The 17,788-nt window shown below is 42.6% G+C and overlaps 1 protein-coding gene across 1 annotated transcript in view; it reads right to left on the minus strand.

Annotated features, from left to right (window-relative positions):
• LOC103273039 (astrotactin-2) overlaps positions 1–17,788 on the minus strand; it is a 358,841-nt gene that overhangs the window by 175,705 nt on the left and 165,348 nt on the right. Inside the window, exon 6 of the mRNA XM_021718790.1 lies at positions 12,418–12,568. Within this exon, the coding sequence (XP_021574465.1) occupies positions 12,418–12,568 (151 nt within the window). The remainder of the gene's footprint in view (positions 1–12,417; positions 12,569–17,788) is intronic.

Below are 17,788 nucleotides of genomic sequence, written 5' to 3' on the forward strand. Positions count from 1 at the left end.
ACCACGAATAGCCAAAACAATCCTTAGCAAAAGAAACAAAGCAGGAGGTATCACACTTCTAGACTTCAAACTTTAAGGCTACAGTAATCAAAACAGCCTGGTATTGGTGCAAGAGCAAGCACATAGACCAATGGAACAGGATAGAGATTTTGGAAGCAAAGCCTCAATTTCTCAACTAACTCATCTTTGACAAAGTCTCCAACAACAACCACTGGGGAAAGGAGAACTTAGTAAATGGTGCTCGGAAAACTGGCTGATCACATGCAGAAGATTGAAACAGGACCCCTGCCTATCACCATACACAAAAATCAACTCTAAATGGATCAAAGACCTAAATGTAAAACCTCAAATTTTTATAAGAATCTTAGAAAACGCAGGAGACACCCTTATGGAAATTGGAACTGGCAACCAATTCCTGATCAGAACCCCAAATGCCCATACCTTAAAAAATAAGATAGACAAGTGGGACCTCATCAACCTAATGAGCTTCTGCAAAAGAAAAGAAACCATCAAGACAGCAGGGAGACAGCCCACAGAATGGGAAAAAATATTAGCCAACTGCATATCTGACAAAGGCCTACTAACATCTAGGATCTACAAGGAACCTAAATGCACCAAAAGGAAAAAAGGAAAACAGCTTCATTAAAAAGTCAGCAAAAGACATGAATAGACACTTCTCAAAAGAAAATATACAACCAGCCAACAGACACTTGAAAAAGTACTCAGCCTCAATAATCATCAGAGAAATGCAAATCAAAACCACATTGAGATACCATCTAACCCCAGTAAGAATGGCCATCATTAATAAAACAAACAAGGACAGATGCTGGTAAGGAAGTGGAGAAAAAGGAACGCTTCTACACTGCTGGGTGGGAATGCAAACTAGTGCAACTTCTCTGGAAGATAGTCTGGTAATTTCTGAAAGAACTAGAAATTGACCTTCCATATGACCTAGCAATTCCCCTATTGGGAATATACCCGGAGGAACTCAAATCATTCTACAAAAAAGATACCTGCACACGTATGTTCATTGCAGCTCTATTCACAATAGCAAAAACATGAAACCAACCATGTTGCCCATTGAAGTTGGACTGGATAAAAAAAATGTGGTACTTATACACAATGGAATATTATAAAGTCATAAAGAGGACAAACATATGGACTTTGCAGTAACTTGGATGAAATTAGAGTCAATCATACTCAGTGATCTATCACAGAAACAAAGAACAGCATACCATATATTCTCACTCATAAGTGGACCTTGAACAATTATAATACTATAAGAAAGGGATGGCAGTAGTGGAAAACTGTCTCGGGGAGGGTGGAATTGGCAGTTGAGGGAAACTGCTAGGGGAGGGAGGAGCATACCTCATCAACAAGGGTACCTGCATAATCAACGTTTGTATACCTAACCATGAATTGTACCCCACATCTTTATACTAATAATTGTTTAAAAAGACAAAGCAAATAATGGCATTTTACTCTCCATGAGATATTAGGCAATTATTACTGATGAAATTTATGAATTTGGTTAAGAATATGAATGATAGTTATGAATCTAGTGAAGAATAAAGGTTTAGTAGCTGCACGATCCTGAGCAAGGTACTTAAGTTCTCTGCCTCAGTTTTCCTATCTATAAAAAAAGGGAAAACAACTAGACCCACCTTAGGTGCTTTGCAAGCACTCAAACAATTTTAGCTTCCTTCTTGCCACCTCCACCATGATCATCCCTGCACGACATATCAGATATAATAATAGTGACCATGTTTCCTGCCTACTTAGGGCCATGTGCCAGCCCATTGCATATGCATTATCTCAGTTAGTTCTAATAGCGGCTTTGTCAGGTAAGCAGTATTATCCTCATTTTACTCAACAGGAACAGAAGACTTAGAGATCCAAAAGTAACTTGTCTCAAAGTTGAATGGCTAATGAGTGGTAGAGCAAGACTGTGCCCCAGGTTTTTCTGATGCTGGAAATTGTGTTCTTAGACACTACACTGACTTCCTGAAGGTAGGGGAAGATAGTCGGAGCACACATTCTCCCATGGGTCCACCTTTCCAAAGGGGACAAGGTGTCTGAGGCAGGTGCATGAAACACACAATTAAAATATAAATGGTCAGTCCAGAGATGCTTACAAAAGGGAGGTAAAGGGATGAAGATACTCTACCTGTAAATTTGTATTCCCCCCATCCAATGAGTTAAGGCTACTCTCTGCTCTATGCTGTCCTTCCCTGCCCTCATCTCTTTCCAACATTCGAACCACTGACCTCTGAGAGCATATATAACAAGATTATAGATTCTGGGAATTGAAGACGATTTTAGCAATGCCCCTCCCCAAGCTGGTCCCAAGTTCTCTCTCTAGGTTCCAGGTGCTGCCTACAGATGGTCACAGTCTTCTGGCAGTGATTGATGTCACACCTGCAGCCAACAGGAGTCAAAACCATGAGTGTAGCTCCAATTCCTGCTTCCAATTTTGGGTTCCTTTTCCCCACACCATTATTTCAGGGCAATCGAAGGGTAAAACCCATCAGTTTTGAAGAATGGGGGCTGCTCTCTGACGTTAACAGAGAATGACTTCCACACAATAAAACCAGATTACCAGAAATACCATTTGACCCAGCAAGTCTGGGTCTCAAATAAATAAAATGAGGGGAAAAAATAGAGAAGCTTTCAAATGTCACAGGAAGAATAAAATATTTAATGTCATAAAAGGGTGCATAGGCTTTATGAGAATGCCACACGTTATAATCTTGGAAGGCCCATGCTTCTACCACCTCCCCCATCCAGCTGGCCAAGGAGGGAGGAGGGCTCTGCTGGAAATTCACAAAGGGAATATGCAAATACCCAACTCCTGATTAAGGAACAGCTCCCTTCCTCTCATCCCCAAAGTGTGAGTGCTATGTGCAAGCGTTGAATCAATGAACAGGGTTCCAATTCTGATTATTTTCACTGACTATCTTTACATCCTTCTCCAGTATTCTGTCTCTTTTAGCTTCCTCTGAATCTCCTGGTTGCAGAACAGGAATAATGAATCCTGGACATTGAGGGAAGGTAGGGAGAAGGAAGTTCCATCTCTCCTTATGCTCTCTGGCATTGGGGACATTTGCTTTATTCTTGAGGAACTCTCCTCAGCCTCTGGAAGTTGTCATTTGATGAGTTCAGAGAATGAGCTTTGGACTTGAGTTTGAATTTCTGCTCTGCCTTTACCTGGCTGGTTGGATTTGGATAAGTTTTCATGCTTTCTGAGTCTGTTTTCTCATGGATAAAATAGGAGTAATAACAGTGCTCACCTTATAAGATGGCTGTGAAGATTCAATGTGATGATGCATCTATATATTTATCAGTACTCAAGGCACAAAAATAGGCACATAAGCAATATTCATTATTCTCTTTATAACTTTATCAGTAATACTAGGATTGATATTATTTATAGCATTCATTCATTTATTTATTAGTAGCATTAATAATATCAGTCCCAGTATTACTGGGGAAGGTATATATAAATAATTTTTTATCTGTGGACCTGTTTGGCAAGAGGACACTTGGATACATAGTGACCATAGGGGAGATACTCCACCTTCAAATACTATTTTCCAACCCAAGGGTCTGAAATAGCCCCCATAAAATGCCTCCTGACTTTGCATCTTTCTAACCATTTTTAAAAAGAAAAATAGGGCAGACATGAGTCCTCTCATTTTAGAGTCTGGCAAAACCTGACCCAGTTGTATTCTTGAATCCATCGCACCCCATGTTGCTGATCTGCAGGGGTAAATTAAGCCTTGAGAGTTCATTTTTGAAGAGGAAGAACCACTCCTCAAGGGCCAGACCCCATGGAGTCTCAGTCCAGCTGCACATCCAGGAGAGCTGGATGCCCGGGCACACAGGACCAGGCTCTCACACGTCAGCAGTGCCTGAGCTGTGCTCCAAAGTGATTTTTCACTCTGCTGATTCTTCGTACTTGTCTTTCCCACCCCTTTTGAGTTTTGCTTCCTTTAATTACAGCCCAATTGGGTCATTAAAAGAGGTAAAGAATGAGGAATGGAGAAAAACAGTCTCTCTCCCTTGCTGAACCAGATTCCAGTTTTTGCCTCCCTCTGAGCAGTGCCATGAGGCTCCTGGCCTATAATAAATGAAAGACCATAACTTTATTCATCTTGACTTTTAAAAAGGCATCCTTTTGTTGTTGTCTCTCAGCATTTCTGTACAATTGGGAATCCATGGTCTTTCCTAATATCTGCAAGGCCAGATGGCTTTTTAGGTCAAAGTGAAAAAAGAAAAAGATGAGCAGGGGGGTAGAAATGTGACTGGATGTTTGTGAGGGCAGAGAATGGGAATGAGGGATTGGTTTGAGGTGGGTCTGGGATTCAGAGGCAGGGCTGAGAACTGACACTAGAAACAACTCCTAAAAGATACCATCACTCCCTAGAAACCAAAGAGTGTTTAAAGCCCTCTACACCCCTCTTTTTTTTTTTTTCAGTCGGGGTCTGATGCTGGCATGCAATGGCACACTCACCCAGCAGCCTTGACCTACTGGGCTCAGGAGATCCCTCTGCCTCAGCCCCCTAAGTAGGTGGAGCTACAGACAAGCACCATAACACCAGGCTAACTTTTTTATTTATTTGTTTATTTTTGTAGAGACAGGGCCTCACTTTGTCACCCAGGTTGGTGTCAAGCAATCCTCCCACCTTAGCCTCCCAAAGTGCTGGATTAAAGGCATGAGCCACTGTGCCTGGCCTCCTCTGTCTTTTTTTTTTTTTTTTTTTGAGTTAGAGTCTCACTCTGTCGCACAGACTGGAGTGCAATGGCCACTCCCAGCCACCGCAGCCTCGACCTGCTGGACTCTGGCAATCCTTCCGCCTCAGCCTTCTGAGTAGCTGGAACTACAGGCGCACGCTACCATGCCCAGCTCATTTTGATTTATTGTAGAGATGAGGTCTCGCCAAGTTGCCCAGGCGGGTCTCGAACCCGCAGGCTCAGGCAATCCACTCATCTCAGCCTCTCAAAGAGCTGGGATTACAGGCTGAGCCACCGAGTCTGGCTCCTCTGTCCTTTCTATGAAGACCCTCAACTATCTAGTGCTGCCCCTCCTGCCCAGCCTACTTCCCACTGTGTTTCTTTACATACCCCAGTTTCCTATCAGACAATTTCATTTTTCTCATGTGTAAAGTGAAAGTAATAATAATATCTAACTCATAGGATTACTGTAACAATTAAATTGGTTAAAATAAGCAAAGCACTTAGAACCATGCCTGGCACAGTCTCTTTATGGATGGTGGCTCTTATATTACTAGCTTTTCTCTTCCATAAAAAGGATATAATAGCATCCTTCTAGAAGGATAGCTATTAAGTATTAACTGCCATGAACAGAAGCAAGCTAGCCAGCACACAGTAGGTGCTTAGTGAATACCAGTTCTCTCTTTTTCTCAGTACTCACACCAACCCCCTTAGATATTCTCATACCAATAAACAGAGGGGCTTGTTCAAGGTTATGCTGTAACCTTGCTGCAGTCTATCTTGTCTTCTGAACTAGCTTATAAAACAAGGTGGAACTCTTCTTTTTGTATCTATCTCCTGTTTCTGTATCCACAGTGCTGGATACAGGAGTGTTACCAAGTAGGTAATTGGACAGCTACAGTGGGAAAGCTGACACTGTGAGGCCATTACTGAAGAAAGGTACAACTGGGAGGAAGGAGCCCTGGAATTAAATCTAGATTTTGTTACTAAGTCCCTACATGACCTTGAGCAATTTCTACATCTTTCTAGGCCTTTGTTTGTCAGTTTGTATAATGGGAAAGGATCCCTTCCTGCTCTGGGAGCCCATGTCTGTAAGTCCATGCTCTAGGTAAGTGGGTAGATGAAAGATGGCCACATATTCTTTGCTACTTTTCTCATTGATGGATGAAGCCTAGTTCTCACCCCTCAAATATGGGCTGAACTTATTGATTTGCCTGACCAAGAGAATGTGGAAGAAATGATGTTCTGGGACTTCTCAGGCTAAAGGCTAAATAGCCTTGCAGCTTCTGCCTAGGATCTTATAACACTGGATCTTGGGATGGTCCCTTTGGAAGCCTGGCCTCCATGGTGTAAGAAGCCCAAGCCAAATGGGGAGGCTAAGACCAAACCCTGTATCTAGCCAAAAGTCCCAGCTTAAGTCCAGCATCGCCTGTATCAACCGCCAGTTGTGCCAACCCTAGGTAAGTGAAGAATCCCAGATAGATTCTTGAAAATTAATCCTCTGGTTCCAGATAACCCCATCTGTCCTGGAGCAGAGACAAACCAACTGTAATCTTCTCATATCCTGACTCAAAGAATTTCAAGCAAAACATAAAGTTGTCTTAAGCCATTGAGTTTGGGGATAGTTTGTTATGCAATAACAAATAATTGAGGCTAGGCACGGTGGCTTACACTTATAGTCCCAGCTGAGGCAAGAGGATAGCTTGAGTCCTGGTTTTAGACCAGTCTAGGCAACTTAACAAGACTTGGGAGCCTTGGATTAAAGAGGCTTGGATTTGGGAGGCTGAGGTGGGAAAATTGCCTGAGCCCAGAAGGTCAAGGATGCGTTGAGCTGTGATCATGCCACTGCATTCCAGTGTGGGTCACATAGGGAGATTTTGACTCTAAATAAATAGTTGAAACAATGAAGGTGAACTGTGAACTGACATTTCAAAAGGGACTGAGGAGGATGGATTTTGATCGCCAGATTGTCTGGTGTTGGGTTAACCCAAAGGCTTCGAGGAAAGCACAAAAGAACAGCATGTGTGAAATGCTTCAGGGGGCAGCAGTGACTTAGAGATAGTGCTGGAAGTGTCCTCCCACACGATGCCATGATTAAGTGCTTACAGTTTTCTTTGTTTTTGTCCTCTATCTTGATTAAAATTTTGCAGTGTTTATACTGCCACACAGAATAAATGGACCCATAGCTTACATTTCAAACTGTGCCTTGCTGACATCATTATGTTTGTCAGATTTATAACATTTCTAATACATGACAATTTTTCACTCTTTAAAACACTGAACAGGAACACAGGCTCCTTCCCTTTTCTGATGTTTAACTCACTGTTGTGTCCCCTATCCTTGGCCAAGAGGTAAGGGCTCCCTGGAAATAACTGGAAATAGAAATAATAGGAGAATTCTTTTTTTTTTTTTTTTTTTTGAGTTGGAGTCTCACTCTGTTGCCCAGACTGGAGTGCAGTGGCTGCTCCCAGTCACCGCAGCCTCGACCTGCTGGGCTCCGGTGATCCTTCTGCCTCAGCCCTCCAAGTAGCTGGAACTACAGGCGTGCGCTATCACACCTGGCTAATTTTTTTGATTCACTGTAGAGATTAGATCTCACCAAGTTGCCCAGGTGGGTCTCGAACCCGCGGACTCAGGCAATCCACTCACCTCAGCCTCCCAAGGCGCGGGATTACAGGTTGAGCCACTGAGCCCAGCTGAGAATTCTTAATATATTATCTATTATATCATTTTCCCTCCTATTATGTTCTGCCCTGTTATTAGTATTTATGCTGTTGTAACAAATTACTGCACAATTATTGTTTTAAAACAACACAAATTAATTTGTATTTACTTATTTATTTTTGTTTATTTTTGAGTCGAGGTCTCACTCCATTGCCTAGGCTGCAGTGCAGTGACAAGATCAAGATGATCATGGCTCATGACAGCCTCGACTTCCTGGGATTAGGTGATCCTTCCATCTCGATATCCTGAGTAGCATGCACCACCATGCCCAGTTACTTTGTTTTAGTTTGTTTTTTTCTGGGAAGAGATGATGTTTTGCTATGTTGCCCAATCTGGTCTCAAACTCCTGGGCTCTAGCAATCCACCTGGCTCAGCCTCCCAAAGTGCTGGGATTATAGGAGTGAGCCACCGTGTTTGGCCTCACAAATTTATTATCCTTCAGTTCTAGTCCCAAATGGGTCTCAGTGGGCTAAAGTCAAAATCTTGGCAGGGCTGTGTTCCCTTCTGGAGGCTCTAGGGGTAAATCCATCTCTTTGCTTTTTCAAGCTTCTAGAGACCATTTCTATTCCTTAGCGAGCAACCCTCTTCCTCTAACTTCACAGCAAGCAATGGTGTCTCTCTGCTCTATTCTTTTCTATTCCACATGTAAGGACCCTTGTGGTTACAATGGGCACATCCTGATGATCCGGATAATTGCCCTCTTTTAAGGTCAGCTAATTAGTAATCTTAATTCCATATGTAAATTTAGTTCCCGATTTGGTCATGTAAGGTAATACAATGTATTTACAGATTCTGGAGATTAGGATGTAGACATCCTTAGGGGAACATTATTCCACCCACCACACACCTTGTGATCTTCTCCCAACTGGGCAACTATATACCTGAGAAACACATGATCCCAGGAGAAGGTTATCACAGCCGAACCAAAGAAACAAGCAAAGGATGTCCCATTTTTAAATTTTGTGTTTCAGAAGTTGAGGTCTAGATAGAAGATAAAATAATAATAACAACAGTGGTAATAATATAGCAATAATGGGGAAATTGTTGCTCTATTAAAGAATTAGATTTCCTCCCATCCACAAAGATCATTTGAGCTGGGGGAAAAAAGAAATGGTGAAAGTCAAATACGATAAACTTGTAAATGCTAATGGATGTCTAAAAGAGCCCCCCTGCTTTATCCCTACCAGACTAATCCCAAGGGTAGTTAAAGGGGGCAAAGGATATGGAAAATCAGGTGAGTCTGAAGTCAAGAGGGGTCTAGGCCTCGCTTGCCAGATAGCCCAGGATGACAGCAAGCATGGTAGGTGCTCTTCCTTGGCATAAAAACAGCCTACTACAAATGCCTTCCTGATGTGTCTAGATCAAGAAAGCCTCCCTCAGATCCTCAGGGTAGAACTGCTGGACATTTCTCATGCCCTTAGGAGGGTGGAAAAGCTATCTATGGATAGATTCAAGTGACTTTGAATGACTTTGGGGTAGAATGAAGAATACAAGGCAGCAGCAGATGGACTGCACACCTGTAAGTCGGGTGGGCACAGAGAGGTCCTTACAGATACTAGAAAGGAAATAAATGATGGACAAGGACCAGATGAGACAACAGGCACCCAATTGAGATGTGATGGCTCAGCACCAAACATTTTCTCACGCCCTAGGCCTAAGGGCACATCAGTCTCTTGAACTTAAATGTCCAGTTAAGAGGTAGGAGGCAGAAAAGTGAATCTGACTAGAATTAAGTTTCTACTAACACTAAAACAGAAATGAAATTCAGTTATGGAAACATTACCAAAAATTAGATATGCTGTGCTTCTAAATGTGTGTGGCCCCAAATATCATATCCACTACATACAAATATCAGTAATGTGGCCTCATTATCTCACACACAAATGGTACTTTGTAAGTCCCAAATCATTTCCAATTATATTCTTTGACTTTTCAGAAAAATCTATGAACTCAAAGAACTGCTGCTTCCTTTTGAAGCATTAAGAAGCTGAGGCTAAAGAAGTCAACATAGATTCCAGAGCCCCATCAACTCAGACCACCCTCCTTTCCACGGTTTCTCAGTATGATCTCCTTTGAGCTCCCACTTTGGGAAAGCAACCCCAATGGCCCCGCGGTAAAAATGATGTTGAAGACATGGTCGTGTTCCTCCAACCTGCCACCTGGTGGTAAGACCATGGAAAGCCACTCTGCTTCCAAAGCCTTATTTCCGTATCTATGAGGGAATCTATAGTCCAGGCTTGCTGTGAGGATGAGTTATTGGATGTAGACATGCTTTGAGAACTCTAAAGTAGCTAAAAATATAAGGCATTATTATTTTTATACCAGATGGAATTTCTTAGAAGGGGAGCTATGAGAAAAAGTTTCTCTTTGCAGGCATGATGGAGAGCCTATAGAGAAATGAAAGGGATTTAAGACCTCAGTGTGAGCATGGGTATTGCCCTGTCTATTCTGGAGACGTAGGGAAGAACTCACCTGAACCCTGGAGTCGCAGCTTGAAAATTACATCCTTAATCTAGAGAGGTGGGTCTTTGACAACTTCATCAGATTCGAATTTTCTCTTAACCTCCAGGGAATAAATGTTCTGTCTCTCTGTTTTTATTTTTCCAGTTTATATTAATGAGAGGTAAGGAGAGACAGCTTCTTTTTACACACACATGCACACATACACACACACACACATGCACACACATGCGGGCGCGTGTGCATCTCTGCATTCTGAGGTTTCATTCTTATAGAACATCTATCCTAAAGGAGAAGGAACTTAGTTTGGGAACAAAAACTGATGGAAAAGAAGAAAGAGGTAGACAACTTAATCTTTTCAGAAACATCAGCCTCATGTTTTGAAGACAACATGGATCTGGAACATCCTTTTGAGCTGTCTGTCTACTGACTGGCTCTAAGACTTGGGCAACTACTCCCCTCAGTGGGTCTCACTTTTCCAATATGCAAAATAAAAGGACTGGATTGCAACACTCTGCGATAGACAGCTACTCATGTTTATGGTCTTAACCCATCCACAACTCATGCTCTGCTGCCAGCACCTCACTTTTCCTTGAGAGTCTATGCCTTCCTCCCTCTCAGGACCATATGTTTAAGGTATAGCTACCTCCTGACCCAAGCTCTAGGTATGGCTGCTTCTGGGATGAGCCCTGTCTATCTTCCTGACAAGCAATTGGTGCAGGCATGGGCATGAGAGCCAAGATGGCCCAGTGAGATGCCATCCTGTGACTGTAGTTGGAGAGACCAGGTGAGAGGTGTTCTTGTGCTGCAGCACTCGCTGACTAGAGATGGTGCAGTTAGCCAGAGAATGACATGGTGCTAAGGGGACAGAGCTAAAGACGGGCCCCCCAGTAACATCGTTTGAGCCCCTCAATCCAACTGCCCTTAAACTTCCATTTGAACCAATACATTACTTCTTTTTGCCTAAACTAGTTTTAGTTTCAGTCACTTGTAATTCCAGGAATTCTAATCTATACAATTTCTAATTGTCCATCTACCTCTAAAGATTGTTGATCATTGAGTCAAATATAGTTTCACTGCATCATCTCATTTTCTAGAAGTTTATACTTTGTATCAATCTCAGGATCTTTGTTTATTTCCCAGCTGGTGTGTTGGTGCACTAAGGGCTGACTGTGTGTTCTATTTCCCTTGGGTCTTGTTCAGAGAACCTAAACCAGTGCAAGAATTCACATTCCTGGCCCCATCCCGACCTTCCTGATCTTCTTCTTCTCTTCCTTATTTACTGAGATGCGTAGTATTGGGGTAATGAGCTGAATCAACAGATTCCCCGGGTTTTCCCTCAGTTTGTTGGGAAAGATAAGCTCAAAAGTCAGTCTGTGCTATAAAGCGTTACAGGTGATTTAATAAATGTGGGCACAGAAAACAGTAATGATCCCTAGAAGAGCACCACCACCTCTCTGGGGGGAGAATAATGCCACCTTGGGGAAAGGGAAGAGGCTTCATAAAGGAGATGGATTTGGAAAGACCTTACTCGTTTGCTGCGTGGGATTGGAGAGCAATGTATTCTAGGGAGAAAGAACAGTATTGAACAAAGGCACGAAGGCATTAACAGGCAAGTGTGTTTAGAGGTCCACAGCTGATTAGCTCCATTTGGCTCTCATATAAAATTAAAGTCGTAAGAGTAAAGAGTAACCTCTTTGTGTGACTAGAGAGGTTAGAAAGGGGCCACAGGAAGACGGGCATTGAATGCCAGGTTGAGTTTAGCGTATGGGGGCCTTAACACACACACACTTACACACACACACACATACTTGTTAAAAATTCTATCTCCTTTATAGATTAAAAAATTCTAGAGCCAGAACTCTGAAACTTGCATTTTGAACAATCACCCTAGGCCATTTTCATAAAACAAATCATCAATTTGGGGAAACCCTTCTTTAGGCAATAGAAATTCTCACATATCTTCTCCTATGTCTTTATTCCATACTAGATACTAAAACTCCATACAAACAAGGCTGCCTCTCCAGCCTCCACACCTGTGCCATCCTCCCTCATTTCCTCATGTCAGTTGATCCATCTTTTGAAGTCAATTCCAACACTACCAAGACTTCCAAGTAAACCTTCTACAAACCTTAGGTCTCAGTAGAAACTTGCTCTTCTCAGCCACACCAAAGTACCTACTCTCTGCACTATTTAGATCTCACCGACCTGCCACCCATTGTATTCATAGAGGTAAGACATGCCCCATCTCACTCCCAAATGTTCTGCAAGCTTCTGGAGACCAACAGCTCTCCAGGAGCTATTGTATGGTAGGCACTTAAGTTATGATATCTCGCTTCATTCTTCCAACAATCCCAACAGGTAGGTTTAATTGTGCCACAGGCACAAGCTACGGTGGTATGATCCTCCCTGATCAGCTTCCTCTCACAGCAAGGGGCCCCCAGCAGGCAGCCTTAGCACCTGGACCAATGTCATGTTTCTAGGCCAATGAGCACTTACCACACATCCCGACGAGTCCACCTGGCGGTCAGACACACACTTGAAGTTGCGTGTACAACCCCCATTGTTCCGAGAGCAGTCACGAACTGGTCCAAAGGAGGATAGTAGGTCATTGATGGTTTCAAAGTACGTGGACAGCATCGCTTCTTCCCTTGGAGAGAAAGGGGATGGTTAAACCCCAGAGACATCTGCATCATTAGATTTTTACAAATTCATGTGAGTTCATTACATTTGAAATGATCACTTATTTATAATCTGGAAAGTAATACAAATACATATTTCAAAAGAAACAGCAACAGATATTATCATATGACATGGTACTTAAGTCTAATTATGACACAGATAAATGAACTTAGAACTTGGTACCCTTTTATAACATTAATCCTCATAATTTCAGAAAGGAGGTATGAGATGTTTATTTTACCAATAAGTAAACTGTGTCTGAGAATGGTGAAGTGTCTTGCTGAAAGCCACCCAGTTTAAAATGCAACAAAACTAAAGTTTGTATCAAGCTTCATTTGAGTTTAAAGAGAAAGCACTTCTCAATAAATAATTTTGACCTTGCATCATATCCGTGTCTGTAGGTTCTAGAGTTCCCTATAACAACTCTACAATTGGGCACGTTCCTATTTTTTTTATTTTTTTATTTTAAAGATGTAGGGTACAATTCAGGGTTAGGTATACAAATGGTCATTATGCATGTACCCTTGTTGCTGAGGTGGGCGCTTTCCTATTATTTCAGCTTTATAAATATAAAGTTGAAACTTTGAAAGATTGTACCCAAATTCCACAGCCTATAAGCAGCAGAGCAAAAACACAAACACAGGAGTCTGACCCTAGGACCCTAGAATGTTATCTTTCAGACTATGGCCTACAAATCATACCATCACAACAGTCAGCAACAGGTGGTTGAAAGGTCATGGGATTCCAGGGAGATGCATGGTTCCTCCCAAATGAGGTCCTCAGTAGATAAGTCTAGACATGATACCATAATCTGTGGATCTGTGAAAATTCTGTAAGATGCTATTTTACAAGATGGGGGATACAGCTGAGAGCTTCTGGATGTCATGTTCTGGAGAAAGGGCCCCAAATAAGGGGTGTCCTCACACTGGGGGTAGGTATGATTCCCACAGTTGCAGGAGCTATTAAAAGGGATACCACGGCTGGTAAGAAGCAGCATATGGGATTAACAGTAGCATATATCTGTCTGGGGATGGGGAAACACCTCTTATCAACAGGGTGCCTGAATGAAACGTAATTGTACATCTAACCCTTAACTGTACCCCACAAAACCATAATAAAAAATATTGATTAAAATTTAAAAAAAGAAGCAGCATATATTCTTCCCTGGTATGTTCCTCATGGGGTTCAGAGCTGTAAAACAAGGAAGATGCCTATGTCCGCAAGTGAACTAGGAAGAGGTCGATGAGCACTTCAGGGGACGTCTCTGGCCATCCTTCATACTTTCTCCTATTTTTCCCTTCCACAGGCATGGAGCTCCAGATTCGGGTCTCCTAACTCATTTTCTGCCTCCAGTCTTCTCCTCTCTGCCCCATCTTTCATACTGACTGCCAGTGAGCTTGGTAAATCCCAGCTCTAATTAGATACTCCTCTGATCAATAGCTTCCCAGTACTTAGAGAAGAAATATAAATTAGTTTTCTTGGTATTCAAGACTCATCATAATCTGGTCTCTGGCTACCTGTCCAGCTACATTTAACCTGTTTTTATATCCTTTAGTCACAGGTCTCTTCTCATTCCCTGAATACAGTCCCTGAAAACAGACTCTGAAGTGAAAAGTTACATCCAGGAAGTTTATTGAGGAGCCCTCTTTGGAGATACTCCTGTAGAAGTGGGCAATTTCCACAAGAGTGTCTCCTGCATTTTCTAAGATTCTTATAATTTGAGGTTTTACATTTAGGTCTCTGGGAATACACCTGGAGGAACTCAAATCATTCTACAAAAAAAAGATAACTGTGCATACATGTTTATTGTAGCACTATTCACAATAGCAAAAACATGGAACCAAATGTGCTGCCCACTGAAAGTAGACTGGATAAAAAAATGTGGTACAAATACACGATGGAATATTATACAGCTATAAAGAAGGACAAAGTTATGGACTTCACAGCAACTTGGATGGATTTAGGTCTATAATACTGAGTGATCTATCACAGAAACAAAGAACTGAGTACCACATGTGCTCACTCATAAGTGGACCCTGAATACTATCATAATACTACAAGAAAGGAATTGGCAGTAGTGGGGCACTACCAGGGGAGGGGGAGAGTACATAACATCAATTAGGGTACGTAATCCCAATCCAGGTGAAGTGAGGTCCAATGGGAGGCCCAAATTTCACCTGTATGTAGACTGCTTATGTACCCAATCCTGATTTGTACCCCACATCTTAAAAATGAAAAAGAAATTTTTAAAAAATTTTTTAAGTGAGTAAGGCAGGATGGGGCAAAGGGAGATGCAGACCTACAGTGTGTATCTGGAGATTTCGGCTGATCCTGTGGGGAATTATGGATCCAGGGCGGCCCTTTATCAATGTCCTGAGTTAAAGTAAGGGGTCCTGGCCTTTGCCAGTCATGGCTGCTATCTGGAAGGGGTATACTTGGGTGAGGTAGTTCCCTGAGCTAAAGCCACTGATAGTCACAGCTGGCACATGGGTGGGTCAGCCCTGTAGAAGGTATCTGGGTACAGGATGAGCTTCTGCTCCCCATCCTTCTGTCTGGGATGCTCAACTCCAATTTCTCTACTTGATGAAATCCTAAGAATCCTTGACAACTATTCTCATTAATTCATCACATATTAAACATGATTGAGTGCTTCCCATGAATTAGGCACTATTCTAGTTTCTGGGGATACTGTCAGGGCTTGGGACAAGGTCTGGACTTCCAGGGAGCTTACTGCTACCTCCTCTGTATAACCTTTTCTACTCTTCCCACTAGAATTAATTCCTTTTCCCTTTGAGCATATTGTTTAAATCTATTATCTTATTGATCTTAATTATCAGCTCCATGGTCTCCCAGGGAGACTGTAAGCTTTTACAGGGAAGGGCTCAAGATTTATTCATTTCTCTTCAGCCTGCAGCACAAGGCCTGGAAAGAACTGGCACTGGGTAAATGTTTTCAAATGAAACAAAGAAAACCCCAAAAGGTGTGGAGGCAGTCTCCAGCAATCAGGAGTTTCACCAAGAGCCTCCCCAGCAGGAGACTCCCCATCCTTGCCCCCAACTCTGTGTTCCCATTTCAAGTCATTTCTGTCCAGGGACATTGTTGTATAAAGACAAAGAGGAGAAGCAAAGCCCTGCCAGGACTCCGCCTGGTTTCCTGACTTTGTATGGAGTGTGGTGACAGGTATATGGGGAAGAGAATTAATAGTTTCTGAAATGAAGCTCTGGGGAGACTTGCCACTTTTGAATCATTGGTAGAGTTGAGGATCCTGGGAGGACATTAAGGCTATTAAAATATTAATATCCTTAGAGGGAGAAGAAGGAATGCAGAGTGAGAGGAGGAGATAAAGACAGAGAGATCTGAGAGAGCAAGAAAAGAGGTAAACTGACAGAGATACTGCTGAGAGAGAAAGAAGAGGAACAGAGAGGCAGAAATGCACACAGTCATCCAGAGATGGATAGATATATAGAAACATAGATGATAGATAGATAGACAAACACACACACACAGAGGTATAGAGAGACACGGGGGAGAATGATATAGAATGAGATTAAAAGAAAGGCGAATGAAGGCAGAGAAAAGTGTGAAAAGTGAAAAAAGAAGATGAATATGAACAGATAGAATAGGGAGAAGAGAGGAGAGAAACAGGAGTAAGAAACAGAGATTAAAGAGGATACATCGTCAAGGCAAACTGAACATGTATACATATACAGAGGACAGGGAGAGAAGAGAGGGGGAGTGAGAGAGGGACGTGGGAAGGGAGACAGATACAGAAAGAACGAAAGTGACAAGGAAGACATGGAGTGGAAAAGAAAACACACATAGAGAAACATGGAGAGCAGAGACAAAGAAGGAGAAGAAAACAAGAAGCAAAATAAAATAATGTCACCTCGCTGTGGAACCCAGAGACAGCTCAGGCTGTAGAAATAGGGAGACTGAACTCTTTCAAAAGGATTGATCGTGCATAAACATCACTTACATGAGGGGAACATTACTTAAAACACAAAGACCTTTATTACATGAGGGGAGCTTTTCTTAAAATACAAAAAACAGGAGCTGTTATTGAGTCAAAAAAGTGATTGTGTCAGGCTAGGAAATGAAGAATCTGAGTGTGAAAGAGAAAAGAAACTTAAGGCAGACACTGGCATTTTTCTTAACTCAGGGACTCAATCCCTCATCCCATTCAAGTTTTAGGGTCTGTTGAAACGTTGAGCTGCCCCAATAGCAGGGGACAAAGGAATCAATGGAACTGCAACAGGGGCATGGGCAGGTGGAATTAGGGGCACTGCCTTGGGACATCAGGAAACCTGGGTGACAGTCCCAGCTTTGCCAAAAATCACCATCATCACTAATGTCATCTTCCTTGCTTATGATTTCATGAGTACCCGCTATGTGCCAAGAATGATACTAAGCTTCTTTCTTGTCCTATTTACTTTGATTTTCACAAGGTTCCTATGAGCTATACATTTTCAGTCTCATTGTGTAACCAGAGAAACCAGGTCTTGAGGGAGTTGTGTCACTAGCCCTGGTTCTCACAGGCATGAAGCAGTGAGGCCCGGCTGTGCACACAGATCTGTCTGACTTTAGGTCCTGGACTTGCCTGCCCTGTGCCACGACTAAGCTTCAACAATGTGCTCCGCATTCTGGATGTGTCAAACTTCCCTCACAGTAAAGCCAGCAGGAATCTGCATCCAGCCTCTCTCTCTGTCTTAAAGAAGGAAGAGTGGGAAAGGCAGAGCAAGTGCCTCTGTGTGTACCTTCCAGTGCCTGATTACCAACCTGCGCATGTGACCCACAACAGCTCCAATCCATGGTGGAACAAAAGGGGACATGGTGTGTTAGTTTACTAGAACTGCCTCGAGTACCACAAACACAGTGACTTAAAACAACAGACATTTAGTTGGGCATGGTGGTGCCTGCCTGCACTTCCTGCTGAAACGGAAGGATCTCCTGAACCCAGCAGGTCAAGGCTTCAGTAGCCATGAGTATGCCACTGCACTCCAGACTAGGCGACAGAGTGAGACTCTGACTCAAAAATAAAATAAAATAACAGACATTTATCTCTCAGTCTTGAAGACCAGGAGTCCAAAACCAAGGTGTGGCAGATCCCTCATTCCTCTGCAGTCTCTAGGAGAGAATCCTTCCTTGCCTCTTATAGCTTCTGGTGGTTCTGGGAAGCCCTTAGCTTTCT

This window comes from Carlito syrichta, unplaced genomic scaffold, assembly GCF_000164805.1.
Source record: "Carlito syrichta isolate Samal-C Ts95f unplaced genomic scaffold, Tarsius_syrichta-2.0.1 Scaffold313459, whole genome shotgun sequence".
In the NCBI taxonomy this organism is placed as follows: Eukaryota; Metazoa; Chordata; class Mammalia; order Primates; family Tarsiidae; genus Carlito; species Carlito syrichta.